Source organism: Globicephala melas, chromosome 12 (genome assembly GCF_963455315.2).
Source record: "Globicephala melas chromosome 12, mGloMel1.2, whole genome shotgun sequence".
NCBI lineage: Eukaryota > Metazoa > Chordata > Mammalia > Artiodactyla > Delphinidae > Globicephala > Globicephala melas.
In genome coordinates, this window is record NC_083325.1 from 55372922 (window position 1) to 55391302 (window position 18381).

At 43.6% G+C, this 18381-nt stretch overlaps 1 protein-coding gene across 5 annotated transcripts in view; it reads left to right on the forward strand.

Annotated features, from left to right (window-relative positions):
- THADA (THADA armadillo repeat containing) overlaps positions 1 to 18381 on the forward strand; it is a 315670-nt gene that overhangs the window by 224473 nt on the left and 72816 nt on the right. For all 5 annotated transcript variants that reach the window (XM_060309158.1, XM_060309159.2, XM_030857806.2 and 2 more), the window contains one exon: positions 11786 to 11880. In XM_060309158.1, coding sequence (XP_060165141.1) covers positions 11786 to 11880 — 95 coding nt within the window. The remainder of the gene's footprint in view (positions 1 to 11785; positions 11881 to 18381) is intronic.

An 18381-nucleotide genomic window follows, 5' to 3' on the forward strand; every position in this document is an offset into this window, starting at 1 on the left:
TCTGTATTATTGTCAAAGTTTAGCTATGATCCAGTCTAGTTGAAAAGAGCTTATCGATGTGAAACAACCAACAATGACATTCATGTAGAATTCTAACTCTGTAGTACATATAATAAGTATACGAATTCAAAAAAGAATGTGGACTGGGATAGCCAGGGAAGGCTTTCTAGGGGAGTTAGGTATTTGAGCAGGGTCTTAGAGCATGGGTGTGATTTGGAAATGCCAAAAGTGGTGAGAAAAGAGCATATCAAGATGGTGGACAGTATGTACAGTGGCACACTGTTGGAGAAGGCATTTGCATGTGGGCCAGTGGGGGATTAGAGCTGGAGAAGACGTGGTGTGTTTGGAGAGCAGTGCAAGATTTGATAAGAGACCAGTTGTGGCAGGCCTTAAATGTCAGCCAGAGGAATTTGGATCTGATCCAAGAGTTAAGAGGAAGTCAGTAAGCTCAGGCTTACACTGGTAAATAGGCTGCTGTCTCCATGCTCATGAGATACACTGAGGGGTGTGTTAAATCTCTCCAGCCTCTCTCAGTGATGGACAAAATCTCCAGCCCCTCGGGGAGGCTAACAAAGGCTCCCTAGTAGCAGGCCACCAGCTCCATCTGGCACTTGGAGGCCCTTGTGGCCTGCCTGGGCAGCTAGAGTTGGGAATAGAGGTGCTGCTTGTGTGCATTTTAGACTTCATGGCTATTGTCTGTTCAGCGTTGCTAAGAAGACCGTAGAACCACAGCGTTTATAGCAGGAAAGGGAATTTAGAGATCGTCTAATCCAGTGGAATCCTTTCTTCAAACAGAAGCTTAAGTGGAAGTTCAAGATGTTCAAGATAATAGAGATGGCAAATACGTTGCAAGTTGAGATGGGGGCCTGGAGGCCCACCCACATAGCTTCTCAGCCATTGGGAGCCCCAAAAGGGACTCCAGAGAGCACCCTGACTCCCTATTTCAAAACAGGGATCTAATCCAAACCACTATCTGTAGACAGGAAAATAGACACAAGGGGGCAAGTGACTTCTTCCTACTTGACAGATGTGTCTGGCTCCGAAGATAGCCCAAATTAGGGATGTATTCAAGAAATAGCAGATTTGTTTCCTGCCTCTTGATTCTCTCGCTTCCTCTGCTGCAGCCTGATCATCCTCACAGAAAATACCACAACCCCAGGCCCTTGAGCTGCCCTCCTTGGATAGGGCACCATGCACTAGAGCTTATTGCCATCAAAACTTTGCTATTCTAGATTCCCCTTTCCTCAGAAATCCACTCTCAGCTGGCTGACTGCCACTTGGTATGACCAACAAATCATGCTCACATGTTACCAAGTGCTAATGTGTAAATAAGTTAATTTTTCTGGGTAGTACAACTGTTTTTCAGTAGTGATCTTCTGGAGGCAATGCCTTTAACTCAAGTCAGTAACTTGGGGGCAGGCTTTCAGGCAGCACACAGACCTGGCAGGAGCACTTGTTGAAGCCTCACTTGACTTCCTGCTTCTCTGTCCTCATACTGAGCTGACTTAGCCTTGGTGCGTTTGTCCTTTGTGGCCAGCTTCGGGCTGACCCTAGGAAGGCTTTTGCACGTGGGCAGGTCTCACATGAATGGGCCAAGGGAGCGGACTTGAGAGAGACCCTCCGAAGCCTCATTGTCGTCCTTCCCCTCAGCTGCCAGTGATGCCCAGGTTTCCTCAGCGACTGGACTGTCCTGCAGGCCTCTGGAAATAGCTTCCCACGCACGTTCGGGAGCTTATTCCCCCTTGAGCCGGAAGGGACCCTCACCAGCCCAAAGGCCCTGTGTTCCTGGGTGACCACAGGGAGGGTCACTTGGAGAGGCACTGGGTGAGTGGAAAAGCCTCTAGCTGTGAATGCACCTCCCTGAGGTTGAGGGAGGCAGGGTGCACTCGCGGGTAGTAGGTCTGGGTTCTGGCACCTGCTCAACTACTAACCAGTGATGTGTGGCCTCGAACTTCTTTGGGCTTCAGTTTTTGTCTGTAAAGTTGGAAGCTCCAAAATGTGCAATAGGTGAGGGTGGGGAAGGACATGGTGAGTAATGGGTATGCAGGTACAAAAGAGCTAAGCAAATATAGGGAATATTTATTGTCAGATAGCTAAGTCTTTGTCTGCATCATCAGCCATGTTGAAGCAGCTGTGCTCAGAGCCTTGCTCTTCACCACACTGGTGACCAGGACATAGCCCCAGAGTGCGTGGCTGCAAACCGAAATACCCTAATTGTTTGGCACAGGGTCTCACTTTTCATCTGATTGTGTTTGGGACACACGGATACAATTTGTCTAGAAAACCTTGGTTCTATTCTTGGTTTTTGCCCCGATCTTGGATAGGTCACTTGAGCTATATGAGCTACCTTGTTGATTTATAAAAATGAGAATAATAATGCCTACTTTTCTTCTCTCTTAAGAATCTTTTAAAGATAAAATATTTTTTGAAGATAAAACTTTTTTTTTTCTTTCTTTTTTTGCGGTACGCGGGCCTCTCACTGTTGTGGCCTCTCCTGTTGCGGAGCACAGGCTCCGGACACGCAGGCTCAGCGGCCATGGCTCACGGGCCCAGCCGCTCTGCGGCATGTGGGATCCTCCTGGACCGGGACACGAACCCGTGTCCCCTGCATCGGCAGGCGGACTCTCAACCACTGCGCCACCAGGGAAGCCCGAAGATAAAACTTTTAATAAAATGCCGTTGATATTATTATTATTGCCAAGGCTAATTTCCAAGTGTGTGCTTTGCCAGGTTCACATTAGCAGAGTTCTGACTGTACTGTTAGAAATTCTTACCTGTGATCTACATGCAGACTTCTCATGCAGCTTCTAGAAGTGTTCATTCACCTCACTTAATATATCCTTTTTTAATAATTCTAGGGAGAAAGTAAGGTTGAAAAGAAAGGGGACTTCTGTTAGCATTTTATATAATAACCGAAGCTATATATCCTCCAAGCCCCAAACTGTACAATAAAAGTTTTCTTGGATAATACTTTTCTCCCATAATTCCTAGCACATTGCTTATTAAGTTATTAACCAGCAGTTCCTCTGGCAGCATATTAAACTTTACTTTTAAACAAGTCACAGAAGGGGGGAAACATGCATCTCTCATAAAAGGAATAAAAAACATACACCCTCTAAAATGGTTTCTTCAGGCTTTGAACAAATCCCAAGCCCCACACAAGGTCCCTTTTTCCTCATTCTGTACACATAACTTGAGTGTTAGTACATTAATGAGAAAAAGATGCCTAATAGAAAGATGGAAAAACATGAGGGCCTCTGGGGGTGTGGGAGGCTCCCTGGGAGTCCTCTGAAAAGGCAGGTGAGCTTTCATGGAGGGAAAGGCAAAGCCTTGGCATTGAGCTTGTGGGGTTCCTCTTGAGCAGCGGCACTCCCAGGGAAGCAGAGGCGGCTGTGGCTTCGACCTTGACCTAAGAAGTGCCCCAGGGTCTTGTGCAGACTGCCTGGGCCTTTGCGGAGTGCCGACCCAGAACCTTGGTAAAGTGATTATGGCCCCCTGTTTTCAGATTCCGTCCCCCAGGGACAAAATCAGCCTTTCCGGAGGCGGCCCCATGTGCTCTGTAGCACATGGCTGGACATTTGGTCCCTTTCTGGACAGACTCACAGCTCATGGTCTCTTGCTCTGTGCATGACGACTTGGTAAGAATTCCTTACGAATTGGTCAACCACCAGAGCAGGGCACGAAGATGGCTTCACTTTAAAAGGAAAATCCAAGTAGGAGGGCTCTGGGGCAGCTTATACATGTGGGTGTGAGTATAAACACTTGCAAAACTCCAGACCAAGAATGGCTGGATGGAAGTTGGAACATAACCATAAAAAAGCAGCTCTGCCGTCACCCGCCTCCCCTCCCCCAGGGGAGGGCAAGGTAAACGAGCAGTCCCGGGTAGCCAGTCGGGGCCTGCGTGCTGCTGCCAGCTGGCCCCTCATGCAGATCTGAATTCTGGATGTTACAGCGGGGGAAAATAACTTGTTTAAAAATATATATTCTGCAATTCATGACCGTTTGGCATCTTGGTTTAAACAAATCCCTTATTGTTTCTCCAGGAATGCCGTATGATGTTTGCTTGGCTGGGAGCTGTGGTGAAAATGGAAGTCAGAAGGGAGAGAGGGGTTCTTTTTATTTAATTTACACTTCCACATTTATATGACTTAATGTAGCCTGCCTCAGAGAAGTACCTCCTGCCTCCTAACCACAGCAGCTCTTCCTTTTAAAACCAAATGTAGGGAGAGGCGGCGTCTGGTCTGCAGACGGCTGCCCTGTCGCAGAGTCTCAAACTGCCGAGGACTACAAAGATGGCCAGCGGGATCTCTGGGAGACCAAAGGAAGGTCAAAAAAATAGCCCGTCAGGTCAGCCATTCAGACTGTCCTCAGAGGCTGTTCTCTAATGGTTAGTCAGGGAAGGTTTCCTAGAGGACAGGCTTTGAAGTGAGTTTTAAATACAGGACACGGCGTGGCTAGACATGTGTCCAGTGGGGGGCCGTGGCAGGGCGTGGGAACACGTTGTAGACTATTTCCCTCCTCCCTCTTCTACTTTTCCGCTCTCTTTACCTTCTCTTCTCCCCCAACCCCCGGCCCGGCTTCTCACCTGCCTTCTCACCTACTTTCCCTCTCTTTTTTCGGGTTTTCTTCTTTGCAGCCTATTTCAGGCCCGGTGGTGGTCCCCGGGATATTGCTTCATTAACTCCACTGCTGGCTCCACAGTGAGAGGCTGCTCGTGCTTTGTACTCATTGCGGTGGAGACCAGAAGTGACCTGTGTAGGAGTGAGCCCACGTAGGAGCCCAGATTAGAGGAAGAGCCCACAATGGGCTGTGATGGGGCCCTGCCAGGACTCACGACCCAGAGTCATTCTAAGCCATCAAGCTGGCCAGCTGCACCTATTTCATTTTCTGGTCTTCATTCTTCCCGGCATGTGGCAAGCATGTTCCCACCTTTGTATCTTTGCTCCAGTGAACTCTCCTGCCTGGAATTCCTTCTTTCCATTCACTAGCCAAATCCTTCCATGTCTCCAGACCCCTCCTCCATGACATTCTCTAAAACTGTTTTTTGTGTGTTTTGTTTTTCTCCACATACCCCACACACACGCACACGCGCGCACACACGCGCAGCCATAAGCTCTTCAAGGCCAGAACCTTATCCCCTCCCTCCATTTCTGTTCCAAGTAGGATGTCCCCCATGGTGCTTAGTAAAGGTTTCTAGATTCATAAAGTTAAGCCATGAGTCTAATCAGGATTCTGCGGGAGTAATTCCCTGGAGACTGGAGTGACCTTAGACCCTGACTCTGTTGAAGTCCAGATATGGTCTCCGGACTTAGAGACCTTAACAAACGCTAGTGCCTAAAGCCAGAACAGCTGTTTTCAGCCCACTGAGTATGGCAGTGAATTCTTCTGGAAGAGTTTTGTATGTCCAAAGTGAACTGTTTCTTCCAGGGAACCCACCAAGGCTTCATGCTAATGAGCAGGGATCCCAGCCTTCCAGCATGACTTGGATCGATGGGGTGCCACTAGCGCTTCAACCCTTTGGAGCTTTTGGAGCTCTTAAAGGTCACTCCTCAGCACTCCCATTTGGGGCATGTCACCCATCCGCTGTCGTTTCCTGCTGTCCCTCCCCTTCCACATCCTCTTTGCACTTCTTGTTATTCTTCAAACATGTCACATGCTGTCATCTTTGGACATGGTGCTTCCTCTGCTGGGGTCATTCTGTCCATGGTCTGTCTCCCAGACTCCCCCTCATCCTCCAGCTTTGCCAAGGCACTTCTGGGCTCACCTAGGCATTTCCCCCTTCCCCATCCTTAATTTTCACTCTGTCAACCCTTCCTTTGGGCACCCATCATACCATATGATTGGTTATGTGTTTCTGTCACTAAACTAGTGGCTTTCAAGGTTTTCTGACAGCCACTCACAACAAGAAATACATTTTACAGATGACTTTGTACTCTGTGTGTGTGTGTATATATGTGTGTATATATACACATATATATACATATATCCACACATACACACACCTATGAAATCTTGTATAGTTTGATATTTTACTGTCTATGTAACATATGAACAGTCTGCAAAAAAAAAAATGCAACAGACAGAGAATTTACTCAAGATTTATTCGAGTATTCAATTTTGGGAATGTTAGCATTCGACATATCTACCATCATTTTGGATATCAAGCATACCCCACTGATACCATTCAGTATAATAGAGGGTGACTTATAACCTGGAAAAGAAAAAGAAAGGAGTTAGACTAAATCAATCAATATTTTTACTTAAAATTATTACATTTTATAAATTATATCATATCAAAGATAATTTATTAAAAATTATTTCTGGGGCTTCCCTGGTGGCGCAGTGGTTGAGAGTCCACCTGCCAATGCAGGGGACACGGGTTCATGCCCCGGTCTGGGAAGATCCCACATGCAGCGGAGCGGCTGGGCCCGTGAGCTATGGCCACTAAGCCTGTGCATCCGGAGCCTGTGCTCCGCAACGGGAGAGGCCACAACAGTGAGAGGCCTGTGTATCGGGAAAAAAAAAAAAAAATCTTTCTGGGCAAGGATTTTATAGAAATCCTGTGTATAACAAACAATTTAAGGGAATGATGCTTACCCTGACTACTTTAATGTACTGGGATTATATTTTCTTCATCTCTCCCTCCTTCCCTTCCCTAGCTAGCTCTCTCCTTCCTCCTCCATCCCCCTCTTCTTCTTCCTTCCTTTCTTTCTCTTATGCTGGTCACCACCTACTAGTTTATTTCATAACTAACGAAATGGGTCATAACCTACAGTTTGAAAAACACTATTCAGGACTCTAAGTTCCTTGAGGGCAGTGACTGTGTCACTGAAGCATTTCATCTTCATATTTCCATACCCTGGCACTATTCCTGGCTCTCAGTTTCCTCTTAGTAAATGTTTTCTGAATGAATGGGCTGCAGTTAAAAAGCTCTGCAGCCACTGGAATTCCGGAAGGGACAGGAGAAGTGAATAATTTATCACAGACTTCCCAAGAGCTCCTGCTGTCCTCTAGACACTAGGGCCATTGTGGATGAGTCTGGGAAGCCTTCCTGTCTCACCCCTGCCTTCTGCCTCTCCCAACTTCCAGGAGAGAGGGCAGGAGGTTTAATGAAGTTCAGAGATCAGGTTCTCAGGTGGGTGTTTGTCAAGGGACAAATGATAAAAAGAGTGGAAGAAAGAATTTTAACAAGCCCTTCATTTCATTTTTTATATGTAAACTTAGTCCTCGTAGTACCTGATTCCTGCTACTCCTTCTAAAACCACTATTATGCTGTTTTTCAGCCCATCTGTTAGACCCTGACCACTCCTGACTTTTTTCGAACACTCTAAATCTTTATTATACCATGCCCCATGCCAGGATTTTTCCATTTGGGGGAAGGAAAAAATCCCCAAACCCACCAAAACCCTGTGGCTTGGTTTCCTGTCCAGCTGGCTTGCTCTTTCCCAGGATTTTATTCCCATCATCAAAGTGGCTTGACAGACCGAGAACAAACCTCTGGCTCACCCTGAACTCACAGCGTACCATTTCCAAGTCAGAACAAACATCAAGTAATAGGGAGAGAAAAAGAAAGAGAAAAAAAAATTATTTTCCTGACTTAGAAGCCAGTTCAGAGTGAAGCCCAACTCTGATTCCAGGCGGCGATGTTCTGAGGCTGAGGCTGTGGCTGTCCTCGAGGGTGGAGCCTCGAACGGTGGACTCCAGGCCAGAATTTCTCTCCGAGTCAGTCTCAAAGGAGAAGCCATGGATGGACTCCTTTGTAGCCCCAGATCCTCTCTGTTTCCTGGAATCAAGAGCAGCAGCCTTTGAGGGAGCCTCCCATGATCTCGTTAGACTACGTTAGACTTGGCCTAGAGCCTCACAGTTGTGGGAGCAGTCAGAGTGGTCCCTGCGGTGTCCCAGGAGGCCTGCAAGGTCGGCAGCCTGTGCCAGGTCAAGAGAAGATGCAGGGCTTCCCTGGTGGTGCAGTGGTTGAGAGTCCGCCTGCCGGTGCAGGGGACACAGGTTCGTGCCCCGGTCCGGGAAGATCCCACATGCCGCGAAGCAGCTGGGCCCGTGAGCCATGGCCGCTGAGCCTGCGCGTCCGGAGCCTGTGCTCCGCAACGGGAGAGGCCACAACAGTGAGCGGCCCGCGTACCACAAAAAAAAAAAAAAAAAAAAAGAGAAGATGCAGAACACTTCAGCCTGGCAGGGGGCTTTAAAGATTTCCAGCCTTTCCTCCCTGTTCATTTAGAAATTAAAAATATATATATTAACCTAGCTAAAAATCTCATGGAAAGTAGGCTTGAAACCCTGTAGGGTCAGGGGTAGGAGGGGAGGCCCCTGAGTTCCTCCAGACTTGAAAGTCAAACCAGTTTCCCAAAAACTTCCCTTGATGGTTCCGTATGGCTTCACCAGCAGAAAAACATCTAGGGTGAGAAGCTATGACTCTATGAGGCCAAATGGAGCAAGGAGCACACCGAGGAGCACCAGTTAGCACGGAGTATCCCATCTCCTGAAAGCCTGGCTTGCCTCACTCTTGTTTCCACCTTCTCAATACATTCTCTGTCTTCCCAGACTGGTCTCTCCAGGTCCCTGGACAAGCCAAACTCATTTCTTCCTACATCTATTGCCCCCTCTCAAAATCCCCTTCCTTGTCAACTTTGTCTATCTAAATTCTTCCCATCATTCACAGTCCAGTTGGAATTACATCTTCATAAACCCATTTCCATGTCTCCAGTCCACCCTAATATGTTCTTTCCCTTAACTCCTTACATACTGTCCTGAAGTTTGTCTTTGTTTCTGTCTCCATAATGAGACAAAACTCTCCGAGGTCAGAAATCATTTCATGTGCATCTCTTCCCAGCACCTAGCTCAAAGCTGAATGCTCAGGAGGCCTTCCACCTGCTATCTGCAGACCATTTATTATTCAGCCCTGTGCTTTATGTCTGATAATTCATTAACCCCTGGCATTAGGTTTTCTTGCTTTCTTTCTTGAGTGACCATTTCTCTGCGGGGAGGGGAGGATATCCCACCTGTTAAACAGTGGAAATGCCAGAACTGGAAATATCATTAAAGAAGTTTTCATAGACTGTGGGCTTTTCAACTTCACAGGTCAAGTTATGGACTGACCTGGGGAAAATTGGATAGAGACAAAAGATAGGGGTAACATTTGGGAAGGGGGAATTCCAAATAGATCAAAATGTTAACAAGAACAAAAAAAGGAACTGTAAAGTACTAGAAGAAAATATGGGAAAATTTTAAAATGTATATCTATATTTATCTTGGAGAAGGGTTAGAGTGTTAGCATGACATAAAATCCAGAAGGCATAGATAAAAATATTAATATATTTGACTGCATAAAACTAAACATTTTTGAATTGCAAAAAAATATAAATAAAGTTAAAAGACATGGTAAACTGCAAAAACATATTTGCAACACATGTGACAAAGGGCAGATTTCCTTAATATACAAAGAGCTCCTACAAATCAATAAGGAAAAGACCAATAACATAATGGACAGGAGATTTGATTACAGTTCACAGAAAAGGAAATTCATATGAGTAGCATATGAAGGGATGGTTAACCTCACTTATAATAAAATAATTGTGACTTAAAACAATGAGATACTATTTTTCACTTAGCTTGGCAAAGGTCTAAAAGTTTAATTACTGTGTTGGTCAGGTTGTTGGTGGGTGGGATTCTTACACATTGTTGGTGAAAGTATAAATAGGTACAGTCTCTTTGGTGAGCATCTTATCAAAATCAAGCAAAATTTTAAATGTGCAAATATCTTGATCCAGCAATTCAGCTTTTAGGGATTTCTCTTTTGAGTACTCATTCATATGCATAAAACTCAGTTACATATATCTTTATTGCAGCGTTGTTTTCAGCAAAGTATCTTTAACAATCTGAATTATTTCAGTAGGGGACAGGTACATCCATGAAATGGAGCAGTTCACAACCATTTAACAAATAAGGCAAGGGCTTCCCTGGTGGCACAGTGGATGAGAGTCCGCCTGCCGATGCAGAGGACACGGGTTCGTGCCCCGGTCCGGGAAGATCCCACATGCCGCAGAGTGGCTGGGCCCGTGAGCCATGGCCGCTGAGCCTGCGTGTCCAGAGCCTGTGCTCCGCAACGGGAGAGGCCACAACAGTGACAGGCCCGCGTACCGCAAAAAAAAAAAAGAGTTAAACAATCTCTGTTTTTAATAGAATGATATATCTAAAATATATTAGCAGGAAAAAAAGTAATACTCAGAACTTAGTATGTAGTAAACCACTACTTATATAAAAATAAACAAGTGGGTAGCTATAGATAGATGCTTGTAAATGAATAGAATGTGTCTGGCAGGATATACTGTAGAAAGTAGTAATAGCGGTTGCCTCAGGGGAATAGAACATGTGGGTAGATGGTGGGGGCATGGAAAAGGAACTTTATTTTTACTGCATACCCTTTTGTACTGTTTGAATTATTTTTATACCATGTGCATGTGTTACCTGTTTTTTAAAACTAATTTTTTAAAATAACCAGGCGTAGGTATGAAATTAGGCCAAATGTGAGGTATACACATAAACTAGTAGTTATGTCAGGGAGCAAGCAGATACTGTAGGTGAAGCAAGTCAGTGGGACAGAAGTGAGGCAGGTCAACAATGGGGAGACCTTGAAACAAGACAGTTTTAACTTAAAAGTATCTGATTTCCTTTTCATGCAAATCATGTGTATCCCTAGGATATGGGCAGTTCAGGACAGAGTGTGAATAAACTTTAGGGAAATGGTAAAACTGTTAATTTACAGGGAGTGAGAAGGATGGATTGAGGGATCAAGCCAGATGGAAATATACTAACCAGACTTGTACCCTTCCCTCATCGTAGGTCGGAGGCAGGGGAGCAGGGCAGGGAATGTACCACATCTATGCTCACAGTGATTCACCGTGAGGTGAGGTGATTAGGGTGTCAGTTGTACACGTTCAGGAATCTGGTTCAGGTCACAGAGATACTAAGTGGCAAAGCCAGCATTCAAACCCAGATCTGTCCCTACTGTTTCTACTGCTTGCCCTGAGTTCTTAGTGCACCAAGGAGGTTTGGGCCCTTTTCATGGTCAATATGAACTGAGGCTCAGAGCCGGGGACTTTCGGTGCTGTACTCAAAAGAAGGTCTTCATTCTTTTTTATCTAGACCCCCTAAATCGGAGCCCACTTACTTTTTCCAGCATGTGGTTCAAAGCGTAAAAAAGAGCTGCTCCATTTATTGAAAAAAGAAAAAAATCTCATTTATCGGGAAAGGAATGTCTGTTGCAGCGTTTGTTAATGCTTTTCGCGTGTTTGTTTTTTCAGCTGGTTATTTTAAGTCCGTAAATATGGTTTATCATATGTGAGTGCAATTCTCCTCCGAAATGCTAAATCAGTGATATTCATAACCAATGATTTTCCCCCTAAATTTGTCCAGTTCAGAGGAAGATAACAGAAAATGGTGTCGTATTCCCCCCACCCCCTTGTTTCCAAATAACTGGGATCAGATATTGGTTGTCGTCTGTTTTCAGTTAATTTTCTTTGGAGCCAGAGCATAGAGTTTTCTCTGTTTCGTACACTCACAGCCCCAACCTCCACCATATGCACTAGGACTTCATTTTCTCCTTGACTTGCTCGTGTGTTCTCACCATTGGTGACTGTCCATCATTTTTAGCATTCATTACAACTCTGAGCCTCATGACGTGCCTGGTAGAAAATACCCATTTTCTCTTTTCTGTGACTCAGGCTTCAGAGAGAGAAAATATCAATTTATTTTCTGTTCTTTACTTTTCTAGGCAAAATCCATGTTTGGTGACCAGAGCTGTGTATATTGATATTCTCTTCCTGTTGACTTGCTGTCTTGACAAACCCTCAAAAGACAACCGGCCAGGTATGAGTCATATTTATATCATATTTTGGAATGATTACAGGTCTTTGAAATGTAGGTAGGGTACTGAGCGGCTCTACTACGCACTCCCCCACCTTCTACTTTTGCAGGACTAACCACATATCAAAATTAAACATAGTATCATACGGTTTCCTCATAGAAGCTTCCCAAGGAAACTTGTCCTTGTTTAGTTGCAAGTTTGTTTTCTATTTGGTCATTCAGGGAAGAGTCTGGACTCTACTCAGATACCTCTGTATTTCTGAGACCTTGGCTCTTTCCTATTTCATGCATTTTCTTTGAAAGGTCATCATTTTCAAGAACTCAGAGTTCATTCTGTTCCATTTTGTAGAGATAGCCTAGTGGACTCATTTGATGCTGGAGCCTGGATATTTGAGACTCAATCTCAAATCCACCCCTCGCTACCTTGAGCTCTGACTTTATACGTGTTCCTTGGTGTCATGTATATTTCCTGGTATGGGCCCCAGATCCACATGCAATTGTTCTATTTTCATCATGATTCACAAAGTGGTTTTCTTAAAAGGGAGAGGGGCAGCTCCAAATAAAAAAATGTTTTGATGTGTTTATATAAGAGGCCTCAGGAAGTGCTGTACATGAGTTCCAGGCCACAGACTGAAACTGATTTTCATCAACACAAACTGGAATGCAGGGTAATGAGCCTGCAACTGGTTAAAATCAGCCTCTTCTAATTGATTAGGCCTGTCTAAAGGAGGCTACAATTACAAAGTCAGATTTTGAGTACAAGCAGGCCAGGCCTTTCCTCTGTTACATTTAGTCTGTCAATGATTTGTTGTCTTCAGTAAATATATTCAGGCTGTCAGAGTCCAGCTCTGTCCATATGGAACCCTGTTCCCAAATTCAAGCCAATTTAAAATGCTTTGGGGGGGAGGTGCGAAGCTGCCTCACTCGTATCAATGCATATTAGCCCACAAGGCCCCTGTGGCCATGCAGAGGTAATAAGAACACACCTGGACTTTGATCAGCTCCACGTCCCTGCATAGGGGTAGCTGTTGCATCCTTTTGGTAGAAGAGGATCATATAGTTTTATGGCTGTGAAACACTTCTAGTTTATACCTCTTACCCCAGCATAATTATTAATAGTGCCCCTTTTACTCTTGAAAGTGTCCAGGTTTGCACAATAAATCACAGGTCACCCTAGCTATAAGGGACCTCAGGGTTGCGTCCACTTTATTTTACACTTGAGTTAACTGGGGTCCAGAGATTTTATATAAAGAGATTATGAATCAGGTGTTACCAAGTAAATCATGTGGGGTTTCTACCATTTTTGTATTTCAGTTCCAAATTTCATGTAGCTTAGTAATACTTCTCTGCTTAATGTCTAAAGAGCCTTGTCTGTGAAAGAGTGGCTCACTACTTACAAATCCATTCACTGGGTTCCTATCATAGTTGTGTGGTTGACTATAATCATTAGGTTTTTCTGAACTAAGTGTTTCTTGGTGTATTCGTACCATTATTCCTTGTCTGGAAGGGTTTAACCCTTGAATGTTGTAAAATACCCTTCTTTCTTCTCCAATTGCCTGTCCTTTACTGATGAGCTAGGTTCCTCCATGAAGATGACTTCGGCCTTTTGGAATCATCCTTTCCACAAACTCTTGCATTATTTAGTGTTTGTGCCCCAATTAAATGTGATCACAAGCTGTTGTTTATTACTCAACAGTATTTCACTTGCATCAATGTATTATACCTCTTAGAGTCATTACTTTTCAGAGTAAGATATGCAAGGGGTGGGGCACTTTTACTCTTTTTCTAACACGACAGCTATAGCTCTAAATATTTAATCCTGCACTCTACAGTATGGCAGTCACTAACCACATGCGGCTCTTGAACAACTGAGATGTGGCTGATCGAAGTTGAGGTGTTCTATAAGAATAAAATACACACCAAATTTCGAAGACTTAGTATGAAAAAAAGGTTAAATTTCTCAATAATTTTTACATTGATTACACATTGGAATGATAATATTTTTGATATATTTGTTTAAATTAAAAGTATCATTAGGGTTTCCCTGGTGGCGCAGGGGTTGAGAGACCGCCTGCCGATGCAGGGGACACAGGTTCGTGCCCCGGTCCGGGAGGATCCCACATGCCGTGGAGCGGCTGGGCCCGTGAGCCATGGCCGCTGAGCCTGTGCCTCTGGAGCCTGTGCTCCGCAACAGGAGAGGCCACAGCAGTGAGAGGCCCGCATACTGCAAAAAAAAAAAAAAGTATTATTAAAGTTAATTTCATCTGTTTCTTTTTAAAATGTGGCTATCAGAAAATCAAAAATTACATATATGGCTCATATATTCCTATTGGACAAGCACTGATTTTTTCCAGTCCTTTGGGAATTGCCCTCGTAAACCACAGGATATATATGTATGTGTCTTCTATATGACTGTATGTATTCATATACTACATCCACACAAATAGTGGTAGCAAATTCTCCTCCTTTGAGGATGAATTAGATATTTAGAACTAACCAAATGTCAAATAAAATGGCAGTTAAGGTAGATAGCACTGTTTAGGATAAAAGTAAACTGTGAGCTTAAAATAGTTAAATCGATTCTTGTGTGTTTCATAAATTATTTCCAAAGGCAGTTTGAGCAATAGCTAAGTGTATCACCAAACAAGGTGATCACTTACCTGGATGTGTAGATTTCAGTATGATTTCTAAGTATTGTCCTGACAGTTTTACCTTGTAAATGCCTTGAAAGAATGGATCGTGGTTAGGTCCTGTGTCCCCCAACTAAGCAAGTAGTAGGCCTGCGTTAAATGGATTTGTTATTAACTGATTGATTGAAATGCAGAATTTTCCTCAGTTTTTAGAATAGTAACAGGTGTCATCAAGATACAAATCTTATTTAAACTCATGCATCAATCACACGTAAATTCATTTTCCAAATTCAAATCAAATGTATGTATTGTGTGTATATGTTTGTAAATACGCATCTGTCTACCTCTAAAGCTCGCAGAGCTCAGAGTAGGGAGTACACTACATAGGCTTTAAAGCTAGATCCCTAGGTTTGAATCCCAGGTCTGCCATTTACTAGCTTTCGTGACCTTAGGCAAGTCATTTAACCTCTTTGAGACACTTCTCCTCAATTGTAACTGGGGATATAATAGGATCTATACCTTAGAGTGGTTGTCAACTAACACATGTAGAGTCCTATGTAAAGAATGTACTTTGTATGGCACAGAATAAGTGCTCAATAAATTTTAGCTACCATTAATATTATTATCATCGTTATAATTATCACTGGCTGGAAACTATGCATCTAATCCAGTTTCCTGCAGCCTGGCAGAGTTATGGTCAATCCCTCACACTTACAACTCTCCTCATGTTCTTCAACATTTTCAAGAAAGAAGAAATGCCTGCTTTCCTAGGAAAACACTGAAGCATACCTGGCATGGAATGTCAAGGATCCACTTTGGAATCCACTTGATTAGGGATGCTCCTGCCCCTCTGACTGATCCAGAAAAGGATCATCTTGTGGTTATTGTTCATTATGTTTTTGTTGTTCATCAGACATGACATGCTAACGTCAGACAAGTTAAGCACCTACATCTGGAGAGACACATGATATGTTTGGGGCTTATAAGTAGGTCCAAAAAGGGATTACAGATGCTATAAAGGAAGTGTGTATGGGATACATTGGAGGCACTAAAGAATGAAAGGTCGTTTCTACTTGGGAGGACAAGGAAGCCTTCATAGAGGAGGAGGTAGTTGAGCAGAGTTTTGAAGATGAGTAGAAATTCACCAGATGGGCAAAGGACAGGTGGGTATTATAGACAGAGGAGGGAGCATGTCTGCAACCACAGACGCTCACGTCAGCACAGCTTTCAAAGAACTGGGACAGTGCGATTGCAGTGTTGGGTTCAAGGACAGGAGGTGTGACTAGAAGTGAGGCTGGGAGGCGGGAACTCAGTCAAGGAGAGCGGCATGGTCCAAAGTCTAAGGAGCTCGAACTTGACCCTGTAGGCAAAAGAGACTATCGGAGGATATAAGACAGAGGGTAGCGTCACGTGGTTTTTAAGACAGAGTGACATTTTCTGTGCCCCCATCCTTAAAGGAGTCTTAGGATCCTTAATGGAGCCAGGTTCCTTTGCCACGGAAAAAGAATGTAACTGTAAATGCATTCATGGAATGTCAGGGCATTGTCATAACCATCATTGAGGGTTTGGGAGATGGGGGGTCCAAAGTGGAGGACTAGAGTTAAAGGCAGTACAATGCTGAAAATAGTTGTTTTAGCATGGTGTGATTTTAGGGGGATTTCTTCCTCTTATTTTCCATTTTACCAATTTTACATAACATAATTCTGTTTTATTCATGTGTGTGTATATACATGTATTTCAACAGTAACTGTATCTAAGTATGAATCTTAAAGGAGATTAATTGTTCTAAAAGAAAAGAAGTAATGTCAATTTCTGGGAAACTTTTTTGGACAGAGGAGGATCTGCCTGTCTCCTCTCAAACACTATTCTGTAAGTGACCTTGGAAGGCTATTTCTACCTCTAAAATGTCTTAGAACATTGAAGGGCTGGGGGCATAAACAATGAGAAAACCAGTGAAGGGGAAAGGCAGAGAAGATGATTAGAACAGCTTAAGATAATGATGTGTTTTGTGTAATTCAGACTTTTATCTTAGTACTTCCCAATCATTTGAGGTTTCCTTAGCCATTAACTAGGTTTTAAAAATTCCAAATCTGGGGGTTTTGTTTTGAGTTTTAAAGTGATTTAAACCCACAAGGACTCTCTGTCCCCTGTATTCTTTTTCCTCTTCTGAATCCAGCTGTCATCATTAGTATGTATCAGTTTCCTGCTAGAAAGAAAATTATAGTCTCCAATTGGAGTTGGGGGGATGAGGAAGAAAGAGCCTAACTGCTCCAAGGACTCAGAGGCTGGGTTACAGGTCTGGGCAGGGACAGGGAAATGGAGAGCTTTCATTCTCATTTTAAACCCATCTTAAATTATTTGCTCTCAGGTTGGAAATTTTCCATTGAAATATCTGTTTACTGAAATACTATCTGAGACTTGACTAAATATTTACTCCCTTTTTTCTGAGAGGTGGACTTTCTATTTCTCTCTTATGCCCACACCCCTTAAATTTGTGTTTTTCACAGCTACTGAATTGAACATTTTCTTTTACCAAGTGTTTAAACAAATATCTTACCTATTTGCACTGTCTGACTTTCAGTTTAAGTTCTCTCGGTGGGTTTATGAGTGGATTTTTCCTTTCCTAGTCTCCATTTTACTAATTTTATGTAACCCTGTTCTTTCTTTTGTAATTATGTGTTACATATTAAAATATGAATCTTGAAGAGGATTAGTTATTCCCAAAGAAATAAAGAAAGGACATAATGACAGTTTCCAAAAAGTGTTTTAGGTGGAGAAGGATTTGTCCATCCTACCCACATCGTGTAAGTGATCTCAAAAGGCTGTTTCCCTACCCCTGAAATGTATATGGGAGGCCCATTATATTCTAATTTTTAGGAAACATTATTTTCAGTATCATCTCCCTTGTAGGGATCATAATAATTATGGCCAATGTGTACTGAGCACTTAACTCCATGCCGAGCACTGTGCCAAGCATTTTGCACGCATTAGTGAAGGAGGTACTAGTGGTTCTTCATTTTAGACGTGAGGGAACTGAGGAACAGAGAGAACTGCCAGACGTCACTTGTACAGTAAGAGAGCAGAGTCCGCGCTCTCCAGCCACCTCCAACGTGGTCCCGCAGCACACTCAGGCCTGAGTCAGGAAAACCACTTCTTGTCTCGGGGATGGTGCCTTAGACCCCTATGTTGATTCAGCTTCCCGGGCTTCTGCCCCTGCTGCAGAATCCCCAGGCCTCAAAGAGGGATCCCCCTTCCCAGTAGCTTCGCAATCACATGCTTTTATGGGGACTTTCTTGCCTGCACTGCTATCTCCCGTCTCCGGAGTGTGTGGAATAATATGAGAGCGTACCCAGGGCTAGTTACTAGAAAGAGAAAGCTTAACGCTCCCGGGCAGCTACCTGCCCTTTTTCCCTTTGAAAGTGGACCTACAGCCACTGCATGAAAGACTTCCTAATACCAGGCTGCTGGTAACCGCATTTTGTGGTTTCTTTGTTAGTTGGCATTTATAGTTCGGATCTCATCATTCTGCCAAGTGCAATAAACATTTTGTTTTAACTAGAATGTAACTTTTATTATTGTTATTATTTTTCTTCTAAATGCCTTAAAAGTGACCAGCTTGTGAGCATGAAGTCAGGATCCCTAAATAGTCTGAATGCCAAGTCAGTGTGCCTTGTAGATCAGTACAAGATTAGAAGACAGGCTCTCATTTTTTACTGCTTGTGTTTATATCATGGAAGTTCGGTAACATAAGCCCTCCCAAAGGCCAGCTTAGATGTTGATGGTGGTTAAGTGGTAAAAATCTGTGAGAAGTATTCAGTGATGCCTTGTATTTGTACTGCCTTGAACATGAATAATATATGTGTGACAAGAATAA